This window comes from Nerophis lumbriciformis, linkage group LG13 (assembly GCF_033978685.3).
Source record: "Nerophis lumbriciformis linkage group LG13, RoL_Nlum_v2.1, whole genome shotgun sequence".
In the NCBI taxonomy this organism is placed as follows: Eukaryota; Metazoa; Chordata; class Actinopteri; order Syngnathiformes; family Syngnathidae; genus Nerophis; species Nerophis lumbriciformis.
The window spans coordinates 2,342,970-2,370,549 of record NC_084560.2 but is presented as its reverse complement, the minus strand read 5'-3'; the positions used below and the strand labels follow the sequence as shown (position 1 = coordinate 2,370,549).

General features: G+C 43.3%; 1 protein-coding gene across 1 annotated transcript in view; it reads right to left on the bottom strand.

Moving 5' to 3' along the window:
* LOC133614011 (titin-like) overlaps positions 1–27,580 on the bottom strand; it is a 254,475-nt gene that overhangs the window by 139,788 nt on the left and 87,107 nt on the right. Inside the window, 21 exon segments of the mRNA XM_072914563.1 lie at positions 1,428–1,694; positions 2,074–2,340; positions 2,471–2,737; positions 2,922–3,048; positions 3,138–3,277; positions 3,357–3,620; positions 3,800–4,066; positions 4,167–4,433; positions 4,510–4,636; positions 7,674–7,813; positions 7,936–8,205; positions 20,802–21,080; positions 21,163–21,561; positions 21,758–21,808; positions 22,152–24,854; positions 24,936–25,028; positions 25,185–25,238; positions 25,378–25,449; positions 25,608–25,670; positions 25,813–25,884; positions 26,176–27,312. Of these exon segments, the coding sequence (XP_072770664.1) occupies positions 1,428–1,694; positions 2,074–2,340; positions 2,471–2,737; positions 2,922–3,048; positions 3,138–3,277; positions 3,357–3,620; positions 3,800–4,066; positions 4,167–4,433; positions 4,510–4,636; positions 7,674–7,813; positions 7,936–8,205; positions 20,802–21,080; positions 21,163–21,561; positions 21,758–21,808; positions 22,152–24,854; positions 24,936–25,028; positions 25,185–25,238; positions 25,378–25,449; positions 25,608–25,670; positions 25,813–25,884; positions 26,176–27,312 (7,326 nt within the window).

Genomic DNA, 27,580 nt, shown 5'->3' with positions numbered 1-27,580 from the left:
CTCCAGACTATAATTGATAGCTGTGGTCTTACACAAATAATAAATGAACCTACGCATCGCAACGGTAATACGATAGATCTAGTGCTGGTCAGGGGTGTCACCACCTCCAAAGTTATGGTACTCCCGTATACTAAAGTAATGTCCGATCATTACCTTATACAATTCGAAGTTCTGACTCATTGTCAACAAACTAATAATAATAATAACTGCTATAGCAGCCGCAACATTAATGCTGCCACAACGATGACTCTTGCTGACCTACTGCCTTCGGTAATGGCACCATTCCCAAATTCTGTCGGCTCTATTGATAATCTAACTAACAACTTTGACAATGCCCTGCGCGAAACTATTGATAGTATAGCACCGCTAAAACAAAAAAGGGCCCCTAAAAGGCGCACCCCATGGTTTACAGAAGAAACCAGAGCTCATAAATTATCATGTAGAAAGTTGGAACGCAAATGGCGCGCGACCAAGCTTGAGGTTTTCCATCAAGCATGGAGTGATAGTTTAATATCGTATAAACGCATGCTTACCTTAGCTAAAGCTAAATATTACTCAAATCTCATCCGCCTCAACAAAAACGACCCTAAATTTTTGTTTAGTACAGTAGCATCGCTAACCCAACAAGGGACTCCTCCCAATAGCTCCACCCACTCGGCAGATGACTTTATGAATTTCTTTAATAAGAAAATTCGACTCATTAGAAAGGAGATTAAAGACAACGCATCCCAGCTACAACTGGGTTCTATTAACACAGATACAACTGTATATACGACGGATACTGCAATACAAAATAGTTTCTCTCTTTTTGATGAAATAACATTAGAGGAACTATTACGGCGTGTAAGTGGGATAAAACAAACAACATGTTTACTTGACCCACTTCCTGGGAAACTTATCAAGGAGCTTTTTGTATTATTAGGTCCGGTGGCCATGGATGAAGTGCTGGCTGTCCAGAGTCGGGACCCGGGGTGGACCGCTCGCCTGTGCATCGGTTGGGAACATCTCTGCGCTGCTGAAACGTCTCCGCTCGGGATGGTGTCCTGCTCGCCCCACTATGGACTGGACTCTTACTATTATGTTGGATCCACTATGGACTGGACTCTCACAATATTATGTCAGACCCACTCGACATCCATTGCATTCGGTCTCCCCTAGAGGGGGGGGGGGGGTTACCCACATATGCGGTCCTCTCCAAGGTTTCTCATAGTCATTCACATCCACGTCCCACTGGGGTGAGTTTTTCCTTGCCCTTATGTGGGCTTTGTACTGAGGATGTCGTTGTGGCTTGTGCAGCCCTTTGAGACACTTGTGATTTAGGGCTATATAAATAAACATTGATTGATTGATTGATTCTTCACATGCACTTGTTAACTCAGTGCTAGCATTCTGATAGCAGTATAGTATGAGTTAGCATTGCATTTTACCTTCAATGTTGAGATTAGCGGTAGTTTGGTCCGAGCCGCAGTCACAGGAGTACTCGCCCATGTCGCTCTTCTCAGCCTTGCGGATAGTCAGGATACGTTTCTTGCCGTCCCTGGTCAGAGCGATGTTTTTGGAGGGCGTGAGCTCTTTGTCGCCCTTGTACCATTTGACGTCTGCGGCGGCTCTGCTCAGCTCGCACACGAGCTTCACGTGGTCCTTTTCCACAGCCGAGCAATTCTGTAGTTTGGTGGTGAAGTACAAGTCGCCCTCTGCGGAGAAACATGTTTCAGTGGCAAGCTGGCGAGGTTGGGATAGACAAGAAAAGATAGGCGCTTCTCTTCGGGGTTTCAACTGTTGTACTTTGGTACTTACACTCAAGTCTGTTGAGCGCATGAGTGTGTTTACGCTGAGAAGTACGGCAATACACTGTAGTACCAGGATGTTGCACTCAATGGTCGCTATACTACACCGTCTCAGAAACTAAGTACACAGTGTACGCAGCATACTTGTTGAAGTGTTAGTAAAGCCGATGATAACCATTCAAAAACAAAAACCTCATCGGTTGGGACTTTGCATTACTGGAAGATCCTAAAAGAAGATGAGAGCTAACACTAGGAAGCACCGCGTTGTGGATTCCGGGACACTAACCGATGACAGTGAGCATGGCGCTGACACTCTTGTCCATGGCCTCCACCTTGATCATGGACGTGTCGTCCATAGCGACCTCCTTGAGGGTCAGCGTGTGGACGGTTCCCTGTTCCGACATGTGCACCAACTTGCTTGGGTGAAGGCGCACGTCGTTCTTGTACCAGACCACCGGTATCTTTTCGTGAGAGAGTTGCACGCTGAACTCTGCCGTTTCACGCTCCTTCACCGTCACGTCCTTGATGGGTTTAACAAACTTCAGGCGGATACCTGTCACAAGAAAAGCCCAAAAAAAACCTCAAGACATTTTTTGTGGTTGAGGAACCACCGTCCCCTTTTCTCTGCACGGTAGTTGTTGGCCTTCTCCTTGTTTTTCAATCTACCAGATACTACGTGGTACCTTGGATGACCAGCTTGCCGGTCGTTCTCTTGTCATCTGCTTCAAACATGTACTTGGCCTCGTCTTCATAGGCAGCTGATGGGATCAGCAGGACGTACGTGTTCCCGTCCTGGATTATCTCATACTTGTCATCAGTCTGCAGCTCCTGTGAACCCTTCAGCCAGCGGAAGCTCTTCGGGGCTCTCGACACTTCCACCTCAAACCTGGCTGGGTCTGTCTCGTACACATGCACGTCACTCAGCGGCGTCAGGAAGTTGAGAGGAAGTTCTGAAAGACGAAAAAAGTTAAGTTGTTGTCCTGTGACTTAAGGTGACCTGCGGCTGGATTACATGAATCTGGTTCAAAAGACTATGTTCATTAAAACGCTGAACATTCCAAGACATATTTAATTCTGAACTTGTCGAAACAGACTTCTTTGAATTTTCTAAAAACTTGACAGTCGGTGAGTCACCTTTGATATGTAAGTTGGCAGCACACTTTACGTTGGCAGCCGTATAAACCACTTCGCCCGTCATAGGCACTTTACAGTTGTACAGGATCAGCGTGTGTTTGCCTCCCTCTTCGATGATGTCCACATCCTGCCGATTTAAAGATAATCATCCCTAAATCCAAGACACTTGAAAGATGAAACAAGCAGATGTGAAGAGTCAGCAGAAGAGGCTCTCACAGAAGAAGGACTCAGGACTACTCCATTCAGTTCCCACTGCCCGTGCACATCGTCCACAGAGATCTCCACCTCAAAACGAGCCGTTTCTCCATCAAAAAGCTCTACACCGTAAATCGGTCGAATCAATTTGACCTTGCGAGCTACCAAAGACACATAAAAGTGCAAATATAAGAACCTTGAGTAAAGACAATTTTCATCAAAGTGACAGTTAAGTTTAACCTTCAATATTGAGGTTAGCCACCGTCTTGTCGGTTCCACAGTCGCAGGTGTACTTCCCCTTACTGCTCAGCTCCACTTTCCTCAGGACCAAAGACCTTCGAGTGGTCTCTGTCTTTATTACCACCATCTTGGAGGCAATAATCTCCTTCTCCTCGTAATACCAAACAACAGGCACATCTTTGCTGAGCTCACAGTCCAGAGAGACCGGGTCTTTTTCAGTGGCCGTGTAGTCTTGGAGTTTCACCACAAACACAGCATCACCCTCTGCAATGACACAGTCCAGTCAAGCTTTGAAGAGTCAAATTTTAATGTCGTTGTGAAGGACTGCCGCCCACTGATTGGTCTGGTCAATTACGATGGACCTCATTCTCAGGGATTTAAAACAACTTGTTAACTGATTATCAAACCCACATGCAAAAATAACAAAAATAAAAAAGTGTTACCTATGACTGTCAGCTTTGCCATTGAGACTATTCCTTTAGCCTCTGCCTTAATCTGGCAGACATCATCAAGTGTCACCTCCTTCATTTCTAGAACATGCGTCTTTCCTTCCACATGAGTGATCACCGTTCGGCTCAAGTGTAGTTTGACTTCATTGCGGTACCAAACCACGGGTACTTCGTCAAGAGTCAGCTCCAGCTCAAAGCGAGCCGTTTTACCTTCTTTGACAGTTTGGTCTTCAAGTTGCCTCACAATTTTTAGTCTGGTGCCTGGAATACAGCAGGATTTGCCACGCTCGTTAAAGAGGAGACCCGCACAAGCGAGCACTTTGAGCAAGAAACACCACAGAGGTGATCACTTTGGACTTACCTTCCACAGTCAGCCGACCAGTTGATCTCTGATCCAAAACTTCTATCGTGTACTCAGACTCATCGTCAAACTCACAGCTGTTTATGATCAGCATGTGTTTCTTTCCATCGTCGATAATTTCATATTTGGGGCCTGAGACGACAATCTCTGCCCCTCTGAACCACAAGACCTTTGACACGTCCTTGGTGATGGTGCATTCAAACTTAGCTTGTTTCTTTTCAGGAACAGAAACGTCCTTGACAGGCTCAACAAAGCCCATTTCGATCTCTGCCAGGTTTGAATCATTTTGGTGGGTTACTGCTTCGACACGCACACAAACATCGCACGTTTTTCCCGGGCTTACCTTTGACGGTCAACATGGCGCTGGTGATGGCATTTAAAGCCTGATAGGACACTTCGCCCGCTTGGTCCAGCTGGACGTTCTTTAAGGCCAGGAAACGTTTGGTCCCTTCGGCTTTGATGTCACACGTCTGGGGAAAAAGGCATTTCGCGCTCAAAACACAATTTTATACAATCTACAGAACCTGGTGCCGGCCAACAACAATGTAACCTCGTACCCGCCCATGTAGGGGTGTAACTGTACGTGTATTTGTATTGAACCGTTTCAGTACAGGGGCTTTGGTTCGGTTCGGAGGTGTACCGAACGAGTTTCCACACGGACATATTAAGTAGCCGCCTAAGCTAAAGTCTTAACAAGCTGCTCTGCTTCCTGCCTCTGTCAGTCCTCTACACAGCACCCAGCATTGTCCCACCCACACAACCATCTGATTGGTTACAAACAGAGCGGTAACAGCCAATCAGCAGTGCATATTCAGAGCGCATGTAGTCAGTGCTCCAGCGTCGTGATGAGCAGGTAGGTGTTTAGCAGGTGAGCATCAGGCAGCAGACTCTCCCCAAATGATAATAAACACCTCCCAGTCAACTACTAGTAACATCACTATGAGCCCGTTGACCTTCTAGAATCTTAAACTGCAGCTCAGCTCGCTCGCAGTCCTGGCTTGAGGTGAAGGCTAATTAGCTTTTAGCGTAACGTTAGCTCATTTTGCGGTGTGTGTGTGTGTGTGTTACGGACAGCAAAGCCCTGTCTGTCTGTTATTTCACTTCACCTTTTTCTGTGTTGATTGAGCTGTGTTGAAGCAGCAAAAAAGGACATTATGTTAAATGAAGAGTTTCTGTCTCTGATAGTTGATATAATAATGTAAGTGCATCATTAAGCCTACATGAACTCCATGGTGTTCAGGGATGAATAGTCTCTCCCATTGCTATTGTACTATTTTTTCAGCTATAGTTACATGAATCATTAGTAATGCAGCAGCCTAGGTTTGAATGGCAGGGTCCCTGCTATCACATTTTGATAAAAATATAACATTTACATAATAAAAATCAACTACAAGCTTCCCAAATTCTGTAATAAATATACTGTAATAAATATAAGCATGATGAGTTGACTTGAAACTGTTTAATGTTGCACTTTTTATATGTAGAAGAAAACTTTTGTCATTTTATTTAATCCGAGCAACAACTTGAGGCAGTTTAGTGTTGATTAACGTGGGCAGAATTATTATAGTGTTCCCAATGTTAAAAGGATAAAGCCATCCATCCATCCATCCATCTTCTTCCACTTATCCGAGGTCGGGTCGCAGGGGCAGCAGCCTAAGCAGGGAAGCCCAGACTTCCCTCTCCATAGCCACTTCGTCCAGCTCTTCCTGTGGGATCCCGAGGCGTTCCCAGGCCAGCCGGGAGACATAGTCTTCCCAACGTGTCCTGGGTCTTCCCCTCGGCCTCCTACCGGTCGGACGTGCCCTAAACACCTCCTTAGGGAAGCGTTCGGGTGGCATCCTGACCAGAAGCCCGAACCACCTCATCTGGCTCCTCTCGATGTGGAGGAGCAGCGGCTTTACTTTGAGCTCCCCCCGGACGGCAGAGCTTCTCACCCTATCTCTAAGGGAGAGACCCGCCACCCGGCGGAGGAAACTCATATGGGCCGCTTGTACCCGTGATCTTGTCCTTTCGGTCATAACCCAAAGCTCATGACCATAGGTGAGGATGGGAACGTAGATCGACCGGTAAATTGAGAGCTTTGCCTTCCGGCTCAGCTCCTTCTTCACCACAACGGATCGATACAGCGTCCGCATTACTGAAGACGCCGCACCGATCCGCCTGTCCATCTCACCATCCACTCTTCCCTCACTCGTGAACAAGACTCCGAGGTACTTGAACAAGATCTCCTCCCCAACCCGGAGATGGCACTCCACCCTTTCCCGGGCGAGAACCATGGACTTGGACTTGGAGGTGCTGATTCTCAGGATAAAGCCATTGTTTACACATTTGGTAAATAAATACCGTATTTTCCGCACCATTAGCCGCACCTAAAAACCACAAATTTACTCAAAAGCTGACAGTGCGGCTTTTAACCCGGTGCGCTTTATATATGGATAAATATTAAGATTCATTTTCATAAAGTTTCGATCTCGCAACTTAGGTAAACAGCCGCCATCTTTTTTCCCGGTAGAACAGGAAGCGCTTCTTCTTCTACGCAAGCAACCGCCAAGGTAAGCACCCGCCCCCATAGAACAGGAAGCGCTTCTTCTTCTACTGTAAGCAACCACCCGCCCCCGGAAGAAGAAGAAAAAACGCGCGGATATCACCGTACGTTTCATTTCCTGTTTACATCTGTAAAGACCACAAAATGGCTCCTACTAAGCGACAAGGATCCGGTTCATGAAAAGACGCAATCTCTCCATCCGCACACGGATTACTACCGTATTTCACAGCAACTGATATTCCTGTGAACCGCACTGTGGATACAACGGGAGCACGTACGGTGAATATTCGCACCACAGGGAATGAGAAGTCATCCTTCACTGTGGTTCTAGCTTGCCATGCTACTGGCCAGAAACTTCCACCCATGGTGATATTCAAAAGGAAGACCTTGCCAAAAGAGACCTTTCCAGCCGGCGTCATCATAAAAGCTAACTCGAAGGGATGGATGAAGAAAAGATGAGCGAGTGGTTAAGGTAAGTTTAAGTTCACGCGAAGAGGCCGGGTGGCTTTTTTCACGCAGCTCTGTCCATGTTGATATACGTATGTTTGTGATTGCACATTTGCGTACATTTTGGGAGTGAACAGAATTGTTAGAACGCTGGTTTTTAATATATTATTAAAGTTTGACTGACCTATCTGACTGTTTTTTTGACATTCCTTTAGCGCAGTTAGATGCGGCTTACAACACGGGGCGGCTTATTGGTGGACAAAGTTTTGAAATATGCCGTTCATTGAAGGCGCGGCTTTTAACCCAGGGCGCCTTATGGTGCGGAAAATACGGTAACCCAAAAATTTACATTTGGTTGTTTTCTTACTGTACCGAAAATGAACGGAACCGCGACCTCTAAACCGAGGTACGTACCGAACCGACATTTTTGTGTACCGATACACCCCTACGCCCATGTCATTAAAAACAGTTCTTGCCGTGAGTCCATATGCTGCACAGGGAGCGGCAGAACTTACCGGGGATCGCGTCAGCACTTGTCCCTGAAGTTTCCATTCCCCGACGACGTCTTCCTCTGAAATCTCAGTGTCAAAGTTGGCTTCTTCTTTTTCAACCACTTCGAGGCTAACAAGCGGCTTCAGGATCTCCGCTTCCCGCTCTGACCACACAACAAGAGTCCCAGTAAGATGTCTTTTTTCATGGCTTTCACGTCCAACACATTCATTTGGGATGGCACCCACACATTGAAGTTGTGAGTCAATCATTCTGCTGCTAACGCACCTCCAAGGGTCAGCTTGGCCATGTACTTGCGGTCTTCCACTTCAACGGTGTAATCCGCCACGTCGTCCGGCTGGCAGTTATTGATGGTGAGAGTCATCAAGATGCCATCTTTGACGATCTCCACCTTGTCAGAAGGTGCCAGCTGGGTTTCGCCTTTGTACCACTTCCAGTTGGGCGTGTCCTTGAAAAGCTGACATCTGAATGTTGCCTTGGCCTTGGGTTTTACGTGCTGGTCCCTCAGAGGCTTCACCAGCCAGTCTTTGATGACCTCTGGGCAGAGAAGATCACAAGATATGTTCACGCCTAACAAACATGATACTCCAGTCTTAGTTATAAATGGTTTTATATGGACATTTTGCAGAAATAAAAAAACAAGAAAAATGCCACTTTTAATACAGACAGCCTGAGGCTCCATCTGGCATTGAAAGTAATATACATTACTTGTTTAATACAAAAGCAGTGAAGTTGTCACGTTGTGTAAATGGTAAATACAAACAGAATACAAAGATTTGTAAATCCTTTTCAACTTATATTCAATTGAATAGAAACATTGCAAAAAAGTTGTCACAAGGGCATTTTTACCAGTGTGTTACATTTTAACAACACTCAGTAAAGGTTTGGGAACTGAGGAGACACATTTTTGAAGTGGAATTTTTTCCCATTCTTGCTTGATGTACAGCTTAAGTTGTTCAAAAGTCTCCCTTCTCACATTTTAGGCTTCATAATGCACCACACATTTTAAAAAGTAGACAGGTCTGCACTACAGGCAGGCCAGTCTAGTACCCGCACTCTTTTACTATGAAGCTATGCTGTTGTAACACGTGGCTTGGCATTGTCTTGCTGAAATAAGCAGGGGCGTCCGTGATAACGTTGCTTGGATGGCAACATATGTTGCTCCAAAAGCTGTATGTACCTTTCAGCATTAATGGTGCCTTCACAGATGTGTAAGTTACCCATGTCTTGGGCACTAATACACCCCCATACCATCACACATGCTGCCTTTTACACAGCCCGGATGGTTCGTTTCCTCTTTGGTACGGAGGACACGACGTCCACAGTCTCCAAAAACAATTTGAAATGTGGACTCGTCAGACCACAGAACACTTTCCCACTTTGCATTTCTGGGTGTTGTTGATAAATGGCTTTGCATAGTAGCGTTTTAACCTTGCACTTACAGATGTAGCGACCAACTGTAGTTACTGACAGTGGTTTTCTGAAGTGGTCCATGTGGTGATATCCTTTACACATTGACGCGGCTTTTTGACGCAGTACCGCCTGAGGGATCCAAGGTGCGTAATATCATGGCTTACGTGCAGTGATTTCTCCAGATTCTGGAGGAATCACTGGGCGGTATAGCTCGGTTGGTAGAGTGGCCGTGCCAGCAACTGGAGGGTTCCAGGTTCGATCCCAGCTTCCGCTATCCGAGTCACTGCCGTTGTGTCCTTGGGCAAGACACTTTACCCACCTGCTCCCAGTGCCACCCTACACTGGTTTAAATGTAACTTAGATATTGGGTTTCATTATTTAAAAGCGCTTTGAGTCACTGGAGAAAAGCGCTATATAAATATAATTCACTTCACTTCACAGATTCTCTGAACCTTTTGATGATATTACGGAGCGTAGATGGTGAAATCCCTAAATTCCTTGTTGAGAAATGTTGTTCTTAAACAATTTGCTCAGGCATTTGTTGACAAAGTGGTGACCCTCGCCCCGTCATTGTTTGTGAATGACTGAGCATTTCATGGAAGCTGCTTTTTATACCCAATCATGGCACCCACCTGTTCCCAATCAGCCTGTTCACCTGTGGGAAGTCTTTGATGAGCATTCCTCAACTTTCTCACTCTTTTTTGCCACTTGTGCCAGCTTTTTTGAAACATGTCGCAGGGATCAAATTCCAAATGAGCTAATATTTGCAAAAAACAACAAAGTTTACCAGTTCCAACGTTAAATATCTTGTCTTTGCAGTCTATTCAATTGAATATAAGTAGCAAAGGATTTGTTGTATTCTCTTTTTATTTACCATTTACACAACTTGTAACAACAGAACAAATACCCAGAATCCCATGCAGCCCTGACTCTTGGGGCTGCATGGGATTCTGGGTGTTTGTTCCGTTGTGTTTATGTTGTGTTAAGGTGTAGATGTTCTCCTGAAATGTGTTTGTCATTCTTGTTTGGTTTTGGTTCAAAGTGTGGCGCATTATTAGTAAGAGTGTTAAAGTTGTTTTATATGGACACCCGTCAGTGTAACCTGTGTGGCTGTTGACCAAGTATGCCTTGCTGTCACTTACGTGTGCAAGTAGAAGATGCATTAAAAAAAAGGCTAGGCTGGCACGCTGTTAATACAGGCAGTAGAGGGCGCTACATGCTGTACCATCACGGCACGCCCTTATTGTCATTGTTAGGATGAAAATCGGAGAATAACAATCCCGGGAGGTTTCTACGAGAGGCACCAAAAATCCGGAAGTCTCCCGGGAAAATCGAGGGGGGTCAGCGAGTATGCAGCTGAGCCGCATCAGAGTGATCAAAGCCGGAGCCGCGGGTTGCCGACCCCTGGCATAGGCTATAAGCTCTTAAGATCTAGCAGCTACACAACAGCTAAGCATACGTTATACGTGTCCTAACTTGAACAATATTGCAGCCTAAAACAGCAAATATGTCAATATCAACAAGTGGCAAATAATCATAGTTGCATATTACTGACACATACAAAGTCTCCAAGGCATGTTAGAAAGTATCCAGTAAGGAACGTGTCTGCATCATTCAATTTACTGCGTCATGAGTTAACTCAATGAATTATTGTGGCCAATATGCAGAGGTGGGTAGTAACGCGCTACATTTACTCCGTTACATCTACTTGAGTAACTTTTGGGATAAATTGTACTTCTAAGAGTAGTTTTAATGCAACATACTTTTACTTTTACTTGAGTATATTTATAGAGAAGAAACGCTACTTTTACTCCGCTACTTTTATCTACATTCAGCTCGCTACTCGCTACTAATTTTTATCGATCTGTTAATGCACGCTTTGTTTGTTTTGGTCTGTCAGACAGACCTTCAAAGTGCCTGCCTTACTGGTGACGTTTCACTCCGTTCCACCAATAAAATGCAGTCACTGGTGACGTTGGACCAATCAAACAGAGCCAGGCGGTCACATGACCTGACTTAAACAAGTTGAAAAACTTATTGGGGTGTTACCATTTAGTGGTCAATTGTACGGAATATGTACTGTACTGTGCAATCTACTAATACAAGTTTCAATCAATCAATCAAAAGTGTGAAGGAAAAAAGACCATTTTTTATTTCAACCGTACATCCCGTTAAAAGCCTAAAGACTGACTGCACAGTTCCTGTCTTCACAATAAAAGTGCCGCTCCATCGCGCCTGCGCTTTCAAAATAAGAGTCTCCGAAAGCCAGCGCAAACAAGCTAGCAAGCTACGGAATTTGCCGCCAATGTATTTCTTGTAAAGTGTGTGAAAACGAATATGGAAGCTGGACAAATAAGATGCCAAAAACCAACCACTTATGTGGTATTAGACAGAAAGGAGGAACTTTTTTTCTCCTGCATTTGAAAACGTGGACGTTAAGCACTACTGTCTGATTACAATCAATGCAAGTCATCAGAATCAGGTAATACACCAACTTATATTCTTGTCAACATGAAAGAAAGGAATCTATATGTGTTAAACATGCATGTATATTCAATAAAACACCTTTAACATGTAAACAAAAACGGCAAAATAAATAAATATAAATGATATACTGTATATATCAATGTATGTGTATATATGTATATATATATATATATATATATATATATATATATATATATGATATGTGTGTGTATGTTACTCATCAGTTACTCAGTACTTGAGTAGTTTTTTCACAACATACTTTTTACTTTTACTCAAGTAAATATTTGGGTGACTACTCCTTATTTTTACTTGAGTAATAAATCTCTAAAGTAACAGTACTCTTACTTGAGTACAATTTCTGGCTACTCTACCCACCTCTGCCAACATGTGTCGGCAAAAACACATAACCACTCCACTTCACCTTAAAAACAGCATAAGTATGCTATAAGGTTTTTCATCCCGAGCGTGGTTAAGAGGGGAGGAGTATATTTACAGCTAGAATTCACCAAGTCAAGTATTTCATATATATATATATATATATATATATATATATACATATATATATCCCCGCGGCCCCGAAGGGAATAAGCGGTAGAAAATGGATGGATGGATGGATATATATATATATATATATATAAGAAATACTTGACTTTCAGTGAATTCTAGCTATAAATATATATTTATTTTATATATATATATATATATATATATATACATATATATATATATATATATATATAAATAAATACTTGAATTTCAGTGTTCATTTATTTACACATATACACACACATAACACTCATCTACTCATTGTTGAGTTAAGGGTTGAATTGTCCATCCTTGTTCTAGTCTCTGTCACTATTTTTCTAACCATGCTGAACACCCTCTCTGATGATGCATTGCTGTGTGGCACGCACAAAAGTGCTTTCATCAAATGCACTAGATGGCAGTATTGTCCTGTTTAAGAGTGTCACAACATTGCTGTTTACGGCAGACGAACTGCTTTACTGTAGACGAAAACATGACTGCTGTTGTTGTGTGTTGTTGCCGCGCTGGGAGGACGTTAATGAAACTGCCTAACAATAAACCCACATAAGAAACCAAGAACTCGCCCTCGATCATTCTACAGTTATAATGATTGGGCAGGCACGTTGTTTATATTGTGGGAAAGCGGACTCAGGTCCGCATGGAGCTGGAGGGGGCGTGGCCTCTCCCGAAAACCTCCCGGGACAAATTTTCTCCCGAAAATCTCCCGAAATTCAGGCGGAGCTGGAGGGGGCGTGGCCTCCAGCTCCGCCTGAATTTCGGGAGATTTTCGGGAGAAAATTTGTCCCGGGAGGTTTTCGGGAGAGGCGCTGAATTTCGGGAGTCTCCCGGAAAATCCGGGAGGGTTGGCAAGTATGGTCATGGCTGTCTTGAGTTTCCAATCATTTCTACAACTCTTATTTTTTTGTGATGTAGTGATTGGAGCACATACTTGTTGCTCACAAAAAACATTCATGAAGTTTGCTTCTTTTATACATTTATTATGGCTCTACTGAAAATGTGAGGGTCAAAAGTATACATACAGCAATGTTAATATTTGCTTACACTACAATAAGGCACAGAACTTTCCTCCAGAAGGTCTTATCTTTGTCCATGTGATGTCAGATGAAACAAAAATGGAGCTGTTTGGCCACAATACCCAGCAATATGTTTGGAGGAGAAAAGGTGAGGCCTTTAATCCCAGGAACACCATGCCTACCATTAAGCATGGTGGTGGTAGTATTATGCTCTGGGCCTGTTTTGCTGCTAATGGAACTGCTGTTTTAAATGGGACAATGAAAAAGGAGGATTAGCTCCAAATTCTTCAAGACAAGCTAAAATCATCAGCCCGGAGGTTGGGTCTTGGGCGCAATTGGGTGTTCCAACAGGACAATGACCTCAAACTAGGGGTGTAACGGTACACAAACAATTCTTCTGGGTTTAGAGGTTACGGTTCGGTTCATTTTCGGTACAGTAAGAAAACAACAAAATATAAATTTTTGGGTTATTTATTTACCAAATGTGTAAACAACGGCATAACATGCATATACACTAGAGATGCGCGGATAGGCAATTATTTCATCCGCAACCGCATCACAAAAGTCGTCAACCATCCGCATCCACCCGAACTAACATTTAATCAAAACCGCACCCGCCCGTTGTTATATATCTAATATAGACGATGCAAGGCATTAGTGAGGTTATAAAGCTTTTGCCTGTTAAAGAAAGGAGACTGATCCAATGCAGCAGAGACATTCAATGCGTGCCACGCTGTCACGGCCCAGACGCACACCAGTGCGCAATCATCTGGGAGCCGCGCTGAGCGCACCTCCAAGCGCGTGGAGGTGCGATGTCCCTCGCACCCGCGGCGGCTCCACCCGGGCTCGCGCCCGAGGCTTCAGCGCGCACCGCGGCGGCCATCCTACTCGTCGCGGCCTAGCCCTCGCGGCTCTCGCTGCCGGCGACGGCCGGGTATGGGCCCGACGCTCCAGCGCCATCCATTTTCAGAACTAGTTGATTCGGCAGGTGGGTTGTTACACACTCCTTAGCGGGTTCCGACTTCCATGGCCACCGTCCTGCTGTCTATATCAACCAACACCTTTTCTGGGGTCTGATGAGCGTCGGCATCGGGCGCCTTAACCCGGCGTTCGGTTCATCCCGCAGCGCCAGTTCTGCTTACCAAAAGTGGCCCACTCGGCTCACCAGGGTGAGCCCCACCCCTTTCGTGAGCGCACTGCGCGCGGAGTGACCCCTGTTACGCTCCCCCGGCAACGGGGGTGGCGGGCAGGTAAGCTGCGCGGGCGGAGCGCGCGGAGTGACCCCTGTTACGAGCCCCCGGCCACGGGGGTGGCGGGCAGGTAAGCTGCTTACCTGCTGCGCGTGACGCCGGCCGCGGCGAAGGCGGACGAGGCGGGGTGTCGGTGCGGTGGGCGCGGTGGTGACCCTGGACGTGCGTCGGGCCCTTCTCGCGGATCACCTCAGCTACGGCTCCCGGTGGGGCCCTCTCGGGGGAAGGGGCCTCGGTCCCGGACCCCGGCGAGACGTCCCTTCTCCTCTCCGTAAAAGTGTCCATCTCTTTTTTTTTCTTCTTCTGTTGTGGCATATGCTGCAGGTGCCTGCTCGTTTTTCGTATGTGGGTAACAACATTTAAGTATGTATATATATTTCCCAATTGGTTTAACTGCCACCCGCCTGAATCTATTTAAAATTAAATTTTTTTTAATTTCAACCGCCCGACCCGACCCGCCGATAAAATCTAATTTTTTTTTATTTCAACCGCCCGACCCGCGGATAATCCCCGGACTCCGCGGTTGTGTCCGCAAACCGCGCATCTCTAATATACACACACAGGGTCCATTGCCAGGGTTCATGTGGTCAACATATATCAAATAAAAACTAAATAAGATACGGCTCAAAATGGTTTCTTAACAAAACCTTTCTACATATAAAGTGCTTTTTTGATGGATTGATTGAGACTTTTATTAGTAGATTGCACAGTACAGTACATATTCCGTACAATTGACCACTAAATGGTAACACCCCAATAAGTTTTTACACTTCTTTAAGTCGGGGTCCACGTTAATCAACATTAAACTGCCTCAAGTTGTTGCTCGGATTAAATAAAATGACAAAACTTTTCTTCTACATATAAAAAGTGCAACATTAAACAGTTTCAAGTCAACTCAGCCTCAGATTAACTTTTCTTTTCTCTCCCAGCCTGGCTAAACTTGGCGGCAAGAGGATATATGGCATACTTGCCAACCTTGAGACCTCCAATTTCGGGGGGTGGGTGCGGGGGGCGTGGTTGGGGCGGGGGCGGGGTTGGGGGCGTGGTTAAGAGGGGAGGAGTATATTTACAGCTAAAATTCACCAAGTCAAGTATTTCATATGTGTATATATATATATATATATATATCCCCGCGACCCCGAAGGGAATAAGCGGTAGCAAATGGATGGATGGATATATATATATATATATATATATATATAAGAAATAATTGACTTTCAGTGAATTATATATATATATATATATATATATATATATATATATATATATATATATATATATATATATATATATATATATGTATATATATATATATATATATATATATATAAGAAATAATTGACTTTCAGTGAATTCTAGATATATATATATATATATATATATATATATATATATATATATATATATAAACAAAAGAAATACTTGAATTTCAGTGTTCATTTACTTACACATATACACACACACATAACACTCATCTACTCATTGTTGAGTTAAGGGTTGAATTGTCCATCCTTGTTCTATTCTCTGTCACTATCTTTCTAACCATGCTGAACACCCTCTCTGATGATGCATTGCTGTGTGGCACGCACAAAAGTGCTTTCATCAAATGCACTAGATGGCAGTATTGTCCTGTTTAAGAGTGTCACAACATTGCTGTTTACGGCAGACGGACTGCTTTACTGTAGACGTTCTTTATAATGTGGGAAAGCGGACTCAGGTCCGCATGGAGCTGAAGGGGGCGTGGCCTCCAGCTCCGCCTGAATTTCGGGAGATTTTCGGGAGAAAATTTGTCCCGGGAGGTTTTCGGGAGAGGCGCTGAATTTCGGGAGTCTCCCGGAAAATCCGGGAGGGTTGGCAAGTATGATATATGGGCTCATTGTTCTTCCACCATAGAAGTGGCTCAAAATCTAGTTTTTAATGCAATATGGACTTAAATCTGCTGCTATAAAAACATTTGTTATTGCTTTAGCCCTGCCTGACTCGCCGAGGAGAGGCTGCTTGAATGCGGTGGTGACGCTTCAAATGGGTTAGCATGTTTGACGTGTTGTCAGAAGCAGCTGCTGAACAATGTCGGCAAACCTCCGTCCTCCATTGTTGTATCGCGCAACCAAAGTGTTCCCAAACGGGAGATCTTAACGAGGCAGGAGGGTCTTCCAGCTCTGGCTTTTACATGTTGTCCTAGCCCGGTCGCTGCTAGCATGCCGTGCGTTGTGCCTCGGTGTGCATTGTTTACACAACGTGCAGTACGCTACTTAATATGTCCGTGTGGAAACTTGTTCGGTGCACCTCGGAACCGAATCGAAACCCCCGTACCGAAACGGTTCAATACAAATACACGCACCGTTGCACCCCTACCCCAAACACACCTCAAAAGTGGTAAAGGAATGGCTAAATCAGGCTAGAATGAAGGTTTTAGAATGGCCTTCCCAAAGTCCTGACTTAAAGGTATGGACAATGCTGAAGAAACAAGTCCATGTCAGAAAAGCAACACATTTAGCTGAACTGCACCAATTTAGTGGTCAAGTGGTCAAGCAGAAGCTTGTGGATGGCTACCAAAAGCGCCTTATTGCAGGTAAACTTGCCAAGGGACATGTAAGCAAATATTAACATTGCCGTATGTATACTTTTGACCCTCACATTTGCTCACATTTTCAGTAGTGTTACGAGCGGGTCGCATGGTGATGCGGGGTTTGTTCAAATGGACGAATATGGACAGGACTTGCAGGTAAGGACATGATTTAATAGTAAATTAACAGAAAACAGAAAACAAACCGACGGAATAAGGTGCCGATCGCAGCTGAAGCTAAGGCTACTACTTAGCACAGACTAGGGATCACTAGCAGGGGCTAAGAGAAAAGCAAAACTAACGTAACAGTAGCGTGACGCAAATAAAGAAGCCAGACCGACTGACTGGCAAAGGCAGGCTTAAATAATGTCAGTGATTGCAAACAGGTGCACGTCCGGAACACAAGAGGCAGGTGAAACTAATAAGTAGCCATGGTAACAAACTCAGAGGTGCATAAAAAGGAACTCAAGGAGTCCAAAACTAACAGAAAACACAAGTGACTCGAAAAACTTAGACCAGGGGTGCTCACACTTTTTCTGCAGGCGAGCTACTTTTCAATTGATCAAATCGTGGGGATCTACCTCATTCATATATATCATTTATATTTACTTATTTATGAAACATATGTTTTTGTTAACAAGTTGAAGGTGTTTAAAGATAATACAAGCATGTTTAACACATATAGTTAATATTGTTAATAAATTAAAGGTGTTTAATGAAAATACAAGTATGTTTAATACATATAGTTAATATTGTTAACAAGTTAAAGGTGTTTAATGATAATACAAGCATATTTAATACATATAGTTAATGTTGTTAATAAGTTAAAGGTGTTTAAAGATAATGCAAACATGTTTAACACATATAGTTAATATTGTTAACAAGTTAAAGATATTTAGTGATAATGCAAGCATGTTTAACACATATAGTTAATATTGTTAACAAGTTAAAGGTGTTTAAAGATAATACAAGCATGTTTAACACTTATAGTTAATATTGGTAATAAGTTAAAGGTGTTTAAAGATAATACAAGCATGTTTAACACATATAGTTAATATTGTTAACAAGTTAAAGGTGTTTAAAGATAATACAAGCATGTTTAACACATATAGTTAATATTGTTAATAAGTTAAAAGTGTTTAAAGATAATACAAGCATGTTTAACACATATAGTTAATATTGTTAATAAGTTAAAAGTGTTTAAAGATAATACAAGCATGTTTAACACATATAGTTAATAAGTTAAAAGCGTTTAGAGATAATACAAGCATGTGTAACACATATAGATTCCTTTCTTTCATGAAGACAAGAATATAAGTTGGTGTATGACCTGATTCTGATGACTTGCATTGATAGGAATCAGACAGTGGTGATGATAACGTCCGCATTTTCGAATGGAGGAGAAAAAAAGTCCTCTTTTCTGTCCAATACCACATGAAAGTGGTTGGTTTTTGGCATCTTATTTGTCCAGCTTCCGTACTCCTTTGTATACACTTTACAAGAAATACATTGTCGGCAAACTCCGTAGCTTGCTAGCTTGTGCACGCCAGCTTTCTGAGACTCTTATTTTGGTAGCGCAGGCAGGATGAAGCAGCGCTTTTATTGTGCAACTGTGCAGTCGGTCTTTGGCGTTTTGACGACAGGTACGGCGCCAGAGTCTGTTGAAATAAAGTGTTTCTCGCCTTCCAGTCGGTCATTTTAATGAGCTGGCAGCAGCCAGCGTCATCTCAGAAGACCCTCGGGTGCCGTGAATGTCAATCAAGTGACGAAAGTGACGTCATAGTGAAGATTTATGATCGCTCATTTTTAGGACTATTTTTTTAATGCCTGGCTGGTGATCGACTGACACACCCTCCGAGATCGACCGGTAGATCGCGATCGACGTAATGAGCACCCCTGACTTAGACTATGATCCGGGCAGCGGATCATAATAAGTAGAGCCATAATAAATTCATCAAAGAAGCAAACTTCATGAACGTTTTTTGTGAGCAACAAGTATGTGCTCCAATCACTACATCACAAAAAAATAAGAATGATTGTAAAGTCAAGACAGCCATGACATGATGTTCTTATGTACACTTTTGACCACCACTGTAGATAGGTAAGTAAAAGTGTCAACTCCAGAGATTGAAGAGGTGTATATGTCCACTAGGGATGTCCCGATCCAGGTTTTTGCACTTCCGATCCGATACCGATATTGTTTTTGCATTTCCGATCCGATACCGATACTGACCGATACTGGCCTATCCGAGCATGTATTAAAGTTGAAAGTTATTTAGCCTACTTAGTTGTCAGAATCATGTTGAAAAGGGTTTTAGTACTCTTGATAACAACTAGCCAGCTGAATTAGGGGAGTTAGAATAATACACAATGGTTGGTAACAAGAAACTGACCTGTTTATTCAAGGATAAACACAAAATAGACAAAATTATGCATGACAAACAGAAATGGCATCATTGAACTAGGGCTGGGCGATATGGCCTTTTTTTAATATTGCGATATTTTAAGGCCATATTGCGATACACGATATATATCTCGATATTTTGCCTTAGCCTTGAATGAACACTTGATGCATATAATCACAGCAGTATGATGATTCTATGTGTTTTGATTGATTGATTGAGACTTTTATTAGTAGGTTGCACAGTGAAGTACATATTCCGTACAATTGACCACTAAATGGTAACACCCCAATAAGTTTTTCCACTTGTTTAAGTCGGGGTCCACTTAAATTGATTCATGATACAGATATATACTATCAGATATATACTATCATCATAATACAGTCATCACACAAGATAATCACATTGAATTATTTACATTATTTATAATCCAGGGTGTGGAGGGTAAGTGTCAAAAAGACAGCCAAAAGAGTTTGATATGAGAATAAATCTAAAGTTAAAATATAGGGTAGAAATGCACCCATTTGCAGGAAATGTAGTCTTGATTTTCAAAATGTTCTTTCAAGGCTTGCATGTCTACATTAAAACATTCTTCTTCATACTGCATTAATATATGCTACTTTTAAACTTTCATGCAGAGAAGGAAATCACAACTAAAAAAAATCACAAATTTTTTCATACGGTGTTGATGCGGAAATTTTTGCCTCTGCATTTTGATGGTGTGGACGTGTGGCACCGAACGGAGATAAGCGTCTCGACAGACGTCACAATATTTGAACAATGATGACGAAAACTGTTGTCTGTCGTGTCCGTGTGTCGAAAATTGTTATGCGCTTATTTTTATATTTGATTTTGTGCGTGGCGTAGATTTGCTATGCGCAGAGGACGCTTAAACAGTGCGCAATTGCACAGGCCAGCACCTTAGAGGGAGCGTTGCTCGCACGGCTGCGCTAGCATCACAGCTAACGTTAGCCGTGCTGCTACCTCTCTGCTCGGGGAGGACGTATACGTATGTGACGTATGACGTGACAGTATGTGACGTATGACGTGACAGTATGTGACGTGTGTAAGAAGGTGCACTTGCTGTCTGTGAGAGGGAGACACAGGAAAGAGTGAGAAGAGCCTGTCGTGTAATGCCAGCAGCTAAAAGCAACTGCGTGAGAATTGTGGATGTGTTGAAAGTGTGCTGGAAAATGCGGAACGGAAATTAGGGAGCAGCAGAAAAGTGGAATGTATAAATAGGTGCGTTGGAAAACACGGACCGGAGTTTTTTTTTAAACTGGATCTGGATCGGCATTTTCCCATGCCTTGCCGATACGCACTTTTTGGCAAATATCGGCAGCCGATCCGATCCAAATATCGGATCGGGACATCCCTAGCTTTTTATTGGACACATTTTGAAGTCTCTTGAGACAAGACGCTAAAGAGGTCTCCTCATGCCGAGTACGCTCCTTACCGATCACTTTGACATTGGTGCTGGTGGTGATGTCCTCCTGCCCCACCACCTCGCATGTGTAAACGCCAGCGTCCTCCTCCGTGGAATTCTGAATAGTCACGGCGTGCTGCATGCCGATCACGTTGATGGCCAACTTCCCCGCCTGTCTCTTCAGTTTCTCACCACCACGCTTCCAGACGACATCCCTCTCCTTGTTGAGCTCACATGTCAAGTACATGGGCTGGCCTTTCGTACACGACGTGTCCACTTCCAACTCTTTGATCCACTTCACCGGAAGCTCTGCACATGAACAATAATCATTAGTATTCTGTAGAATACCGCGATTCCGTACCTGAACCATAAAGGAGATCAATGACCTAACCTTCAACAACCAGTTTAGCGGTGCAGGTGATTTCCTTGCCAGCGTTCTTGGCGATACAGGTGTACACTCCAGTGTCCGACAGCTGGACATCTTTGACCATTATCTTGCGATCTTTGCCGTCAGATGTGAGCTTGTACTTGGGGCCCTCACGCAGGTTGACGTCTTCTTTCATCCACGTAGTGATAGCAGTGGACGGCGACACCATACATTCGAACACGGCCGACGAGCCGATAGATTCTGCTTCCTGCAGCACGATGTCCTGAATCTTCCTGATGAACTTAAGTGGGACGGCTTTGAGCTTGAATCCACCAAAAGGTTCTTCCGGCGGCGAAGGGCCTTTCCCGCCGGGCCTCAAGCCCCGCCCGCGGCCACCGTCACCGGGAGAGGGTGTTTGTCGCACTGCAATGGCCGAAATAAAAACACAGCTGGTTACGTTTAAGAAGAGGAAGTTGGAAGTGATGGAACAATCAGCGATGTTTGAATGTAAAGAGTTTAGGACAAAGAAAGTCTTGTGGAGGAAGATACTTAAAAAAAGCCGAAGACTTTTAAGACGTTAATGAAAATGTCTGACTGCATGAAGACCGATAGTTCTCACCCCGAAATCCTCGTCCGAGTCCTTTGGCAGGTTCTTCTGCTGGTTTGCCATCTGGATAAGTCATGGAAAGATTGGCTGTTACATATTCAGTTTTTTCAAGGACCGATATTTCATTGTAAACAATAGCATTGACATTGAAGATGGACAGACGACATTTAGAAGGACAACAAACACGTTTGATTAACTCTGTAAACGAGGGATGAGTGTGAAGATGATGATGATGATTCTGATGAAGAGGACAATGGTATTGTCAAAAGAGTTGGATCAGGTGACTTGAAAGTGTGAAATTAGGATGAAACAAGTTGTTGTGGATGGTCGATCGTGCATGGGGCGGTGCTGGGGGGGTGGGGGGCTCCACTGTCATTGGGTGGGAATTGTCTAGACGTAGCCTCACCTTGTTTTGTGTCAGGCATGCCTGGAGTCTGCAGCGGTCCATCCATCCCTTCACCTTGCCAGCTCTCTAAGGGAACCATCTCCCAGCCCCAGGCCTCCTCATCTGCTTGCATGTCCTCGTCTTCTACTTCATCTTCAAATACTTCCTCCTCTACCTGGGTAGGAATTTTCTTCACCTGTACTGCGCTTGGAGAGACCTCTTTCATTAAGGGAACCCTCACACTGTCAGTTTCATCCAGGTGAGAGGCCTCCTCTGGGGTAGGTTTCTTTGAAACTTCAGACATTTTTGGTGAAACGGTTTTTGAAAAGGTTTTTACCTTCTGAGAAGCAGTTTTATCAAAGAGTTCTTTGGGTTTTGGCTCATCAACCATGTTTGTTATTTCAACTGTTTTCCTTTTTCCTTCAAAGTTTTCAATGTCCTTCAAAGTCTGCTCAACTTCAACATTTTCTGTACTTGGTCGAGGTGAAGAGGTCCTCTGGAGTTTGGAAACTGTTTTGACGGTATCTATTTTTCTCTGTGGGACTTCATGTTCATCTTCTGTTTGTGGAATTATGTCTGTCATTATTCTGACACTGACATCCTTAGGAACAACACCTAGTCCCTGCTCCTCTCTTGTAGGCTTTTGTTCGTCTTGTGTACATTTTTTAGAATGTCCATCTCTTTTGTGACCGAGTACTTTTGTATCCACAAGCGTGTCGTCTTTCTCTGACACTTTTGCTTCCATTTGGACTTCAGGCTTCAGAGTCATTTGCACTGTGTCTAAAGGAGACAATAGTTGAGCTTTAACATGTTCCTCCTTTGGAGGCTCAATGTCAGCTTCCTTTTTCAACTCTTTGCAAACACCAGGGGCAAAATCAGGACCCCTGAAAGCAGTGCCTCCAACTTTTGTGGATTTCGCACTGGTGGTGGGTTGAACTGTCTTTTTCACACCGAGTCCACTATCAGGTTTAGAATGTTTCACTGTTATTGTTTCTTGATCCTCTTCCTCTTTTGTCTTTTTAGAAACATCTGGCTCAAGTACCTCTTCTTTTCCCTGTCCATACTGTACACCTTTAGGCTTCAGATTCACTTGCACCTTGTCTAAGGGAGAAATTAGTTGACCTTTAACATGTTCCTCCTTTGGAGGCTCAATGTCAGCTTTCTTCTTCAACTCTTTGCAAACACCAAGTGCTAAATCAGGACCCCTGGAAGCACCGACTCCAACCTTTGTGAATTTCGCACTCGCAGTGAGTTGAACTGTCTTTTTCGGACTGAGTCCACTATCAGGTTCAGAGTCTTTCACTATTATTGTTTCTTGATCCTCTTCCTCTTTTGTCTTTTTAGAAACATCTGGCTCAAGTACCTCTTCTTTTCCCTGTCCATACTGTACACCTTTAGGCTTCAGATTCACTTGCACCTTGTCTAAGGGAGAAATTAGTTGACCTTTAACATGTTCCTCCTTTGGAGGCTCAATGTCAGCTTTCTTCTTCAACTCTTTGCAAACACCAAGTGCTAAATCAGGACCCCTGGAAGCACCGACTCCAACCTTTGTGAATTTCGCACTAGCAGTGAGTTGAACTGTCTTTTTCGGACTGAGCCCACTATCAGGTTCAGAGTCTTTCACTATTATTGTTTCTTGATCCTCTTCCTCTTTTGTCTTTTTAGACACATCTGGCTCAAGTACCTCTTCATCGCCCTGTCCATACTGCACAACGTTCGGCTCTAGTTTCACTTGCAACTTGTCTGATGAAGACAATAGTTGAGCTTTAACATGTTCCTGCTTTGGAGGCTCAATGTCAGCTTTCTTTTTCAACTCTTTGCAAACACCAGGTGTATCAGGACCCCTGGAAGCAGCGTCTCCAACTTTTGTGCATTTTGCACTAGCGGTGAGTTGAACTGTCTTTTCCGGACTGAGTCCACTATCAGGTTCAGAGTCTTTCACTATTATTGTTTCTTGATCCTCTTCCTCTTTTGTCTTTTTAGACACATCTGGCTTCCGTACCTCTTCTTTGCCCTGTCCATTCTGCACATCTTTAGGTGGCCTCATGGTTGTTGATGCCTCTTTATTTGACATAAAGACTTGTTCAGTTGTCGAGAGTGTTAACTCTCTGTGCTCGCTATCAGAAAGTAGAACTGACATTTTGGTGACAACTTCTTTACGAGCCTGTTGTTCTTTTGGCTTGGTGGGACCACTGTTCTGTTTGATATAATGTGTTTCTTCACATTCTGTTTTGATTTTTCCAAATAGTCTTAGTTCAACTGATTCATTCTGCGTATCTGCAATAAGCACTTTAGTGTCTTTTTGATCAGTGGTTGGCACTTTGACCATTTTGTGTTTTTCTTTGATTTGTTCCTGTTTTTCTTCCAGAATTTTCTGAACGACCTCTTTATGTTCTTGATCTTCACAAGGGTCAAGTTGACTTGTTTCTGTAGCGAAGACTTGTTCAGATCTTCTGTGTGTTATTAACTCCCGATCTTCCCGGTCGTGTAAACCATGAACACTGAGTTCTTGGTCAAAATGCTTAGTCACCTCTACCTTTTGACTGTGTACATCTTTTTCAGCTGCTGCAGGTTTTCCTGGAACTTTTTTCAAACTGATGACTTCCCCTATCGCTTCCTTCTCTTTGGTATTGAAGGTAACTGGACGCTTCATCTTCTGTGTTGCTGTCGTTTTTGTCCCTTTTGCCGATTGAAGAGGACTCTTAACTTTCTGTGTAGCAGGCGCTGTGATTGATGCAGCAAATAAATGACTGTTTGATTGTTTACATACAAGTACACATAGACACATATTCAAAACTGACAAACAACACAATTCAGCGCAACAAATAGTTTTTTGTTCTTTCATAGTAAACATGAGTATACCTTTAGTTGGTCCAGGAGCTTTAACTGGTTCCTTGTCTGCAGTTAAATGAAATCAATATTAGTACAGTTATTACCAAAGTTTTCAGATTTGTGAAGAGTTGAAATCAAGATTTTTTTTTTTTATACAGAAAGATTGGTAAAGGTTCAGTGCATAACAACACATTTTTTCACCACCTTGGTGACAATTGTTACCTGTAGGTGAAGACTCATCCTTCACAACAGAAGATGGTTCCAAAGGTTTCTCCTCTGCCAGAACAAGATGGACCACAAACATGGCAACAACATGAAACATACTTTAAGACTCAAAACCAAACTACATATATTTTGATGCCACGGCAAAGTAAGTATTTATGGACTATGGATGGCGGACACAACATGACACTACCTGGATAAGGAATGAGTTCAGCTGGAGGCTTTGGTGCGGGTGCAGGCACTTTCTTCTCCTTTGGAGGAGGCACTTAAAGATAGAACAAAACAATGATCACACCCAGAAAACCACACAAGAACAAAGATCAGCAAATGGACAGGTAGACACAAACATACAGAAGAGATCTGACCGCTCAGCCAATTTGAACAAGACACATTTCTTTAAAGAGGATGTTATTAAAGATGTACCTGCGGGAGGAGATACTTTGTGGTCTAGACCAGAAGGAGCCAAGGCTTTCAACTCTTTCTTCTCTGAAGGATATATTTTGACATAAAGAACACCAAAGACACCAAGACACATCAGCCACAAAGAAAAGACTTGAGACATGTATTGTCACAAAAAGACAAACATGTACAGAGACTGCAGCAAACCACAAAAACTATTAACCATTACCTGAAGGTGGAGCAACGTTCTCTGTGGGCGGTGAAGGTACTGCCATAGATGGTTTTGTCTCTGGAGGAGACGCTTCAGGAACAAGAGATGCCAGGATTATGGCCAGAACAAGCTCAGTTCAGACACCACATCAAACAGGACTATGTGAGTATAGTACTGAATACATGTTGAGGTAGGTGCACAACAAACAACTATCCACAAAATAACCCAACTAGGTCAGAGTGAAGTTGAGTGGAAGTCAAGTGAGAATATTGAAAGGTTATAAAAGGGTTTAGTTTGTGTAAGTAGGGGAAGAAAACATGGTCCAGACCATGTATGATTTGTGAGCAAGTCTTGGAAGAGGGTGGATCATGGCCTCAATACCTTTATGAAGCATCAACTTTTCCATCTGTGATTTCTTTACTTGACTCTGCTTTCCGCCATCTTCTTTCCCTGCTGACTGCTCAGTTCTTGTCCGTTCTTCCGTGAAATGTGTTTCAGCACAATCTTCATGTTTTAGTGGTGAAGAAAGATGAATCTCAGTTGTAAGAGGTTTTGGCTCTGGTCCAACAAGTTTGGGTGAGGACACATTGTTTGAGGAAGTCTCTACTCTAAGAGGAGATGCTTCCCCTAAAGGAAACATTGTATTCCATGTTGATGGAGACGTGTCCTTCAAGGGTTCATGGACTTGAACAGGGCGGAGTTCTGTTTTAGACGGGACAGATTCTTCTGGAGGGGACATTCTGTTCATTGAAGGTGGTTTCTCTGCAATGTCCTCACAAGACACATCTTTGACTTTGTCAGCTGGAGATGTTATCAGCTCTTCAGTGGGAGGACTGCCTCTTATGAGATGGGAAACAGCAGTTTGAGAAGGATGTGACACTTCAGCAGGATCAGCTTGCCAACTTGGTTTGGGTAATGCTTTGTGTGTACGTATTGATACTTCAGTTTCTACCTCTTTGAGTTGTATTTGCAAATCACTTTTGTCAGTCAGAGTATGTTTCTTTGTCATAGCCTCTGTTGCTGGCCTTTTCTTGTTTTCATCGTAAGTATCTAAAGTTCCTGCTGGTGTGGTTTTGTGTTCAGGGTCAAAATGTTCCACCAATGTGTTACCATCTTTGTCTATGCAAGAGAATTCGGTTTTCTCCAAGGGCTCAGGATTGCTAACTGTGCGGCCTTCAAGGTACCATGTATGAACATTCCCCTTTTCCTGTGTAAGAATGTTTTGTTGGCTCTGGTCTTTCTTTCTCACTCCAATTTCTTTTTCAACTTTCTCTTCCTTTGTAAGAATGTTTTGTTGGCTCTGGTCTTTCTTTCTCACTCCAATTTCTTTTTCAACTTTCTCTTCCTTTGTAAGAATGTTCTGTTGGCTCTGGTCTTTCATTCTCTCTCCAATTTCTTTTTCAACTGTCGCAACTTTCTCTTCTGTGTGATGTAGCTTAAAGATCTTTACTTCTTGAGCATCCTTTAGTATAACAACATTTTCAGCGACGGTCTCTTTGTTCTCAGCCGCAAGAGATGCTGGGATCATCAAGGTGGAAGATTTGCACCACGGAGCAGTGGCCAAGAAGAAAGTGACACAGACAAATAGAACATTTTAGCGTGGTCATTCAGTTCACGGTCATTTACTCTGACCGCGCCACATGTAAAACAGTACAGACACATGACACACAAACGCTGCTCTGGAAAAGGTTTAACTAGTAAGTGTTAGCTAGATCACTGGTGTTGTGTAGCACTTGTCTATGTCCATGGTGCCAGTAGACAAAGACAACAAACACACATCAGGATC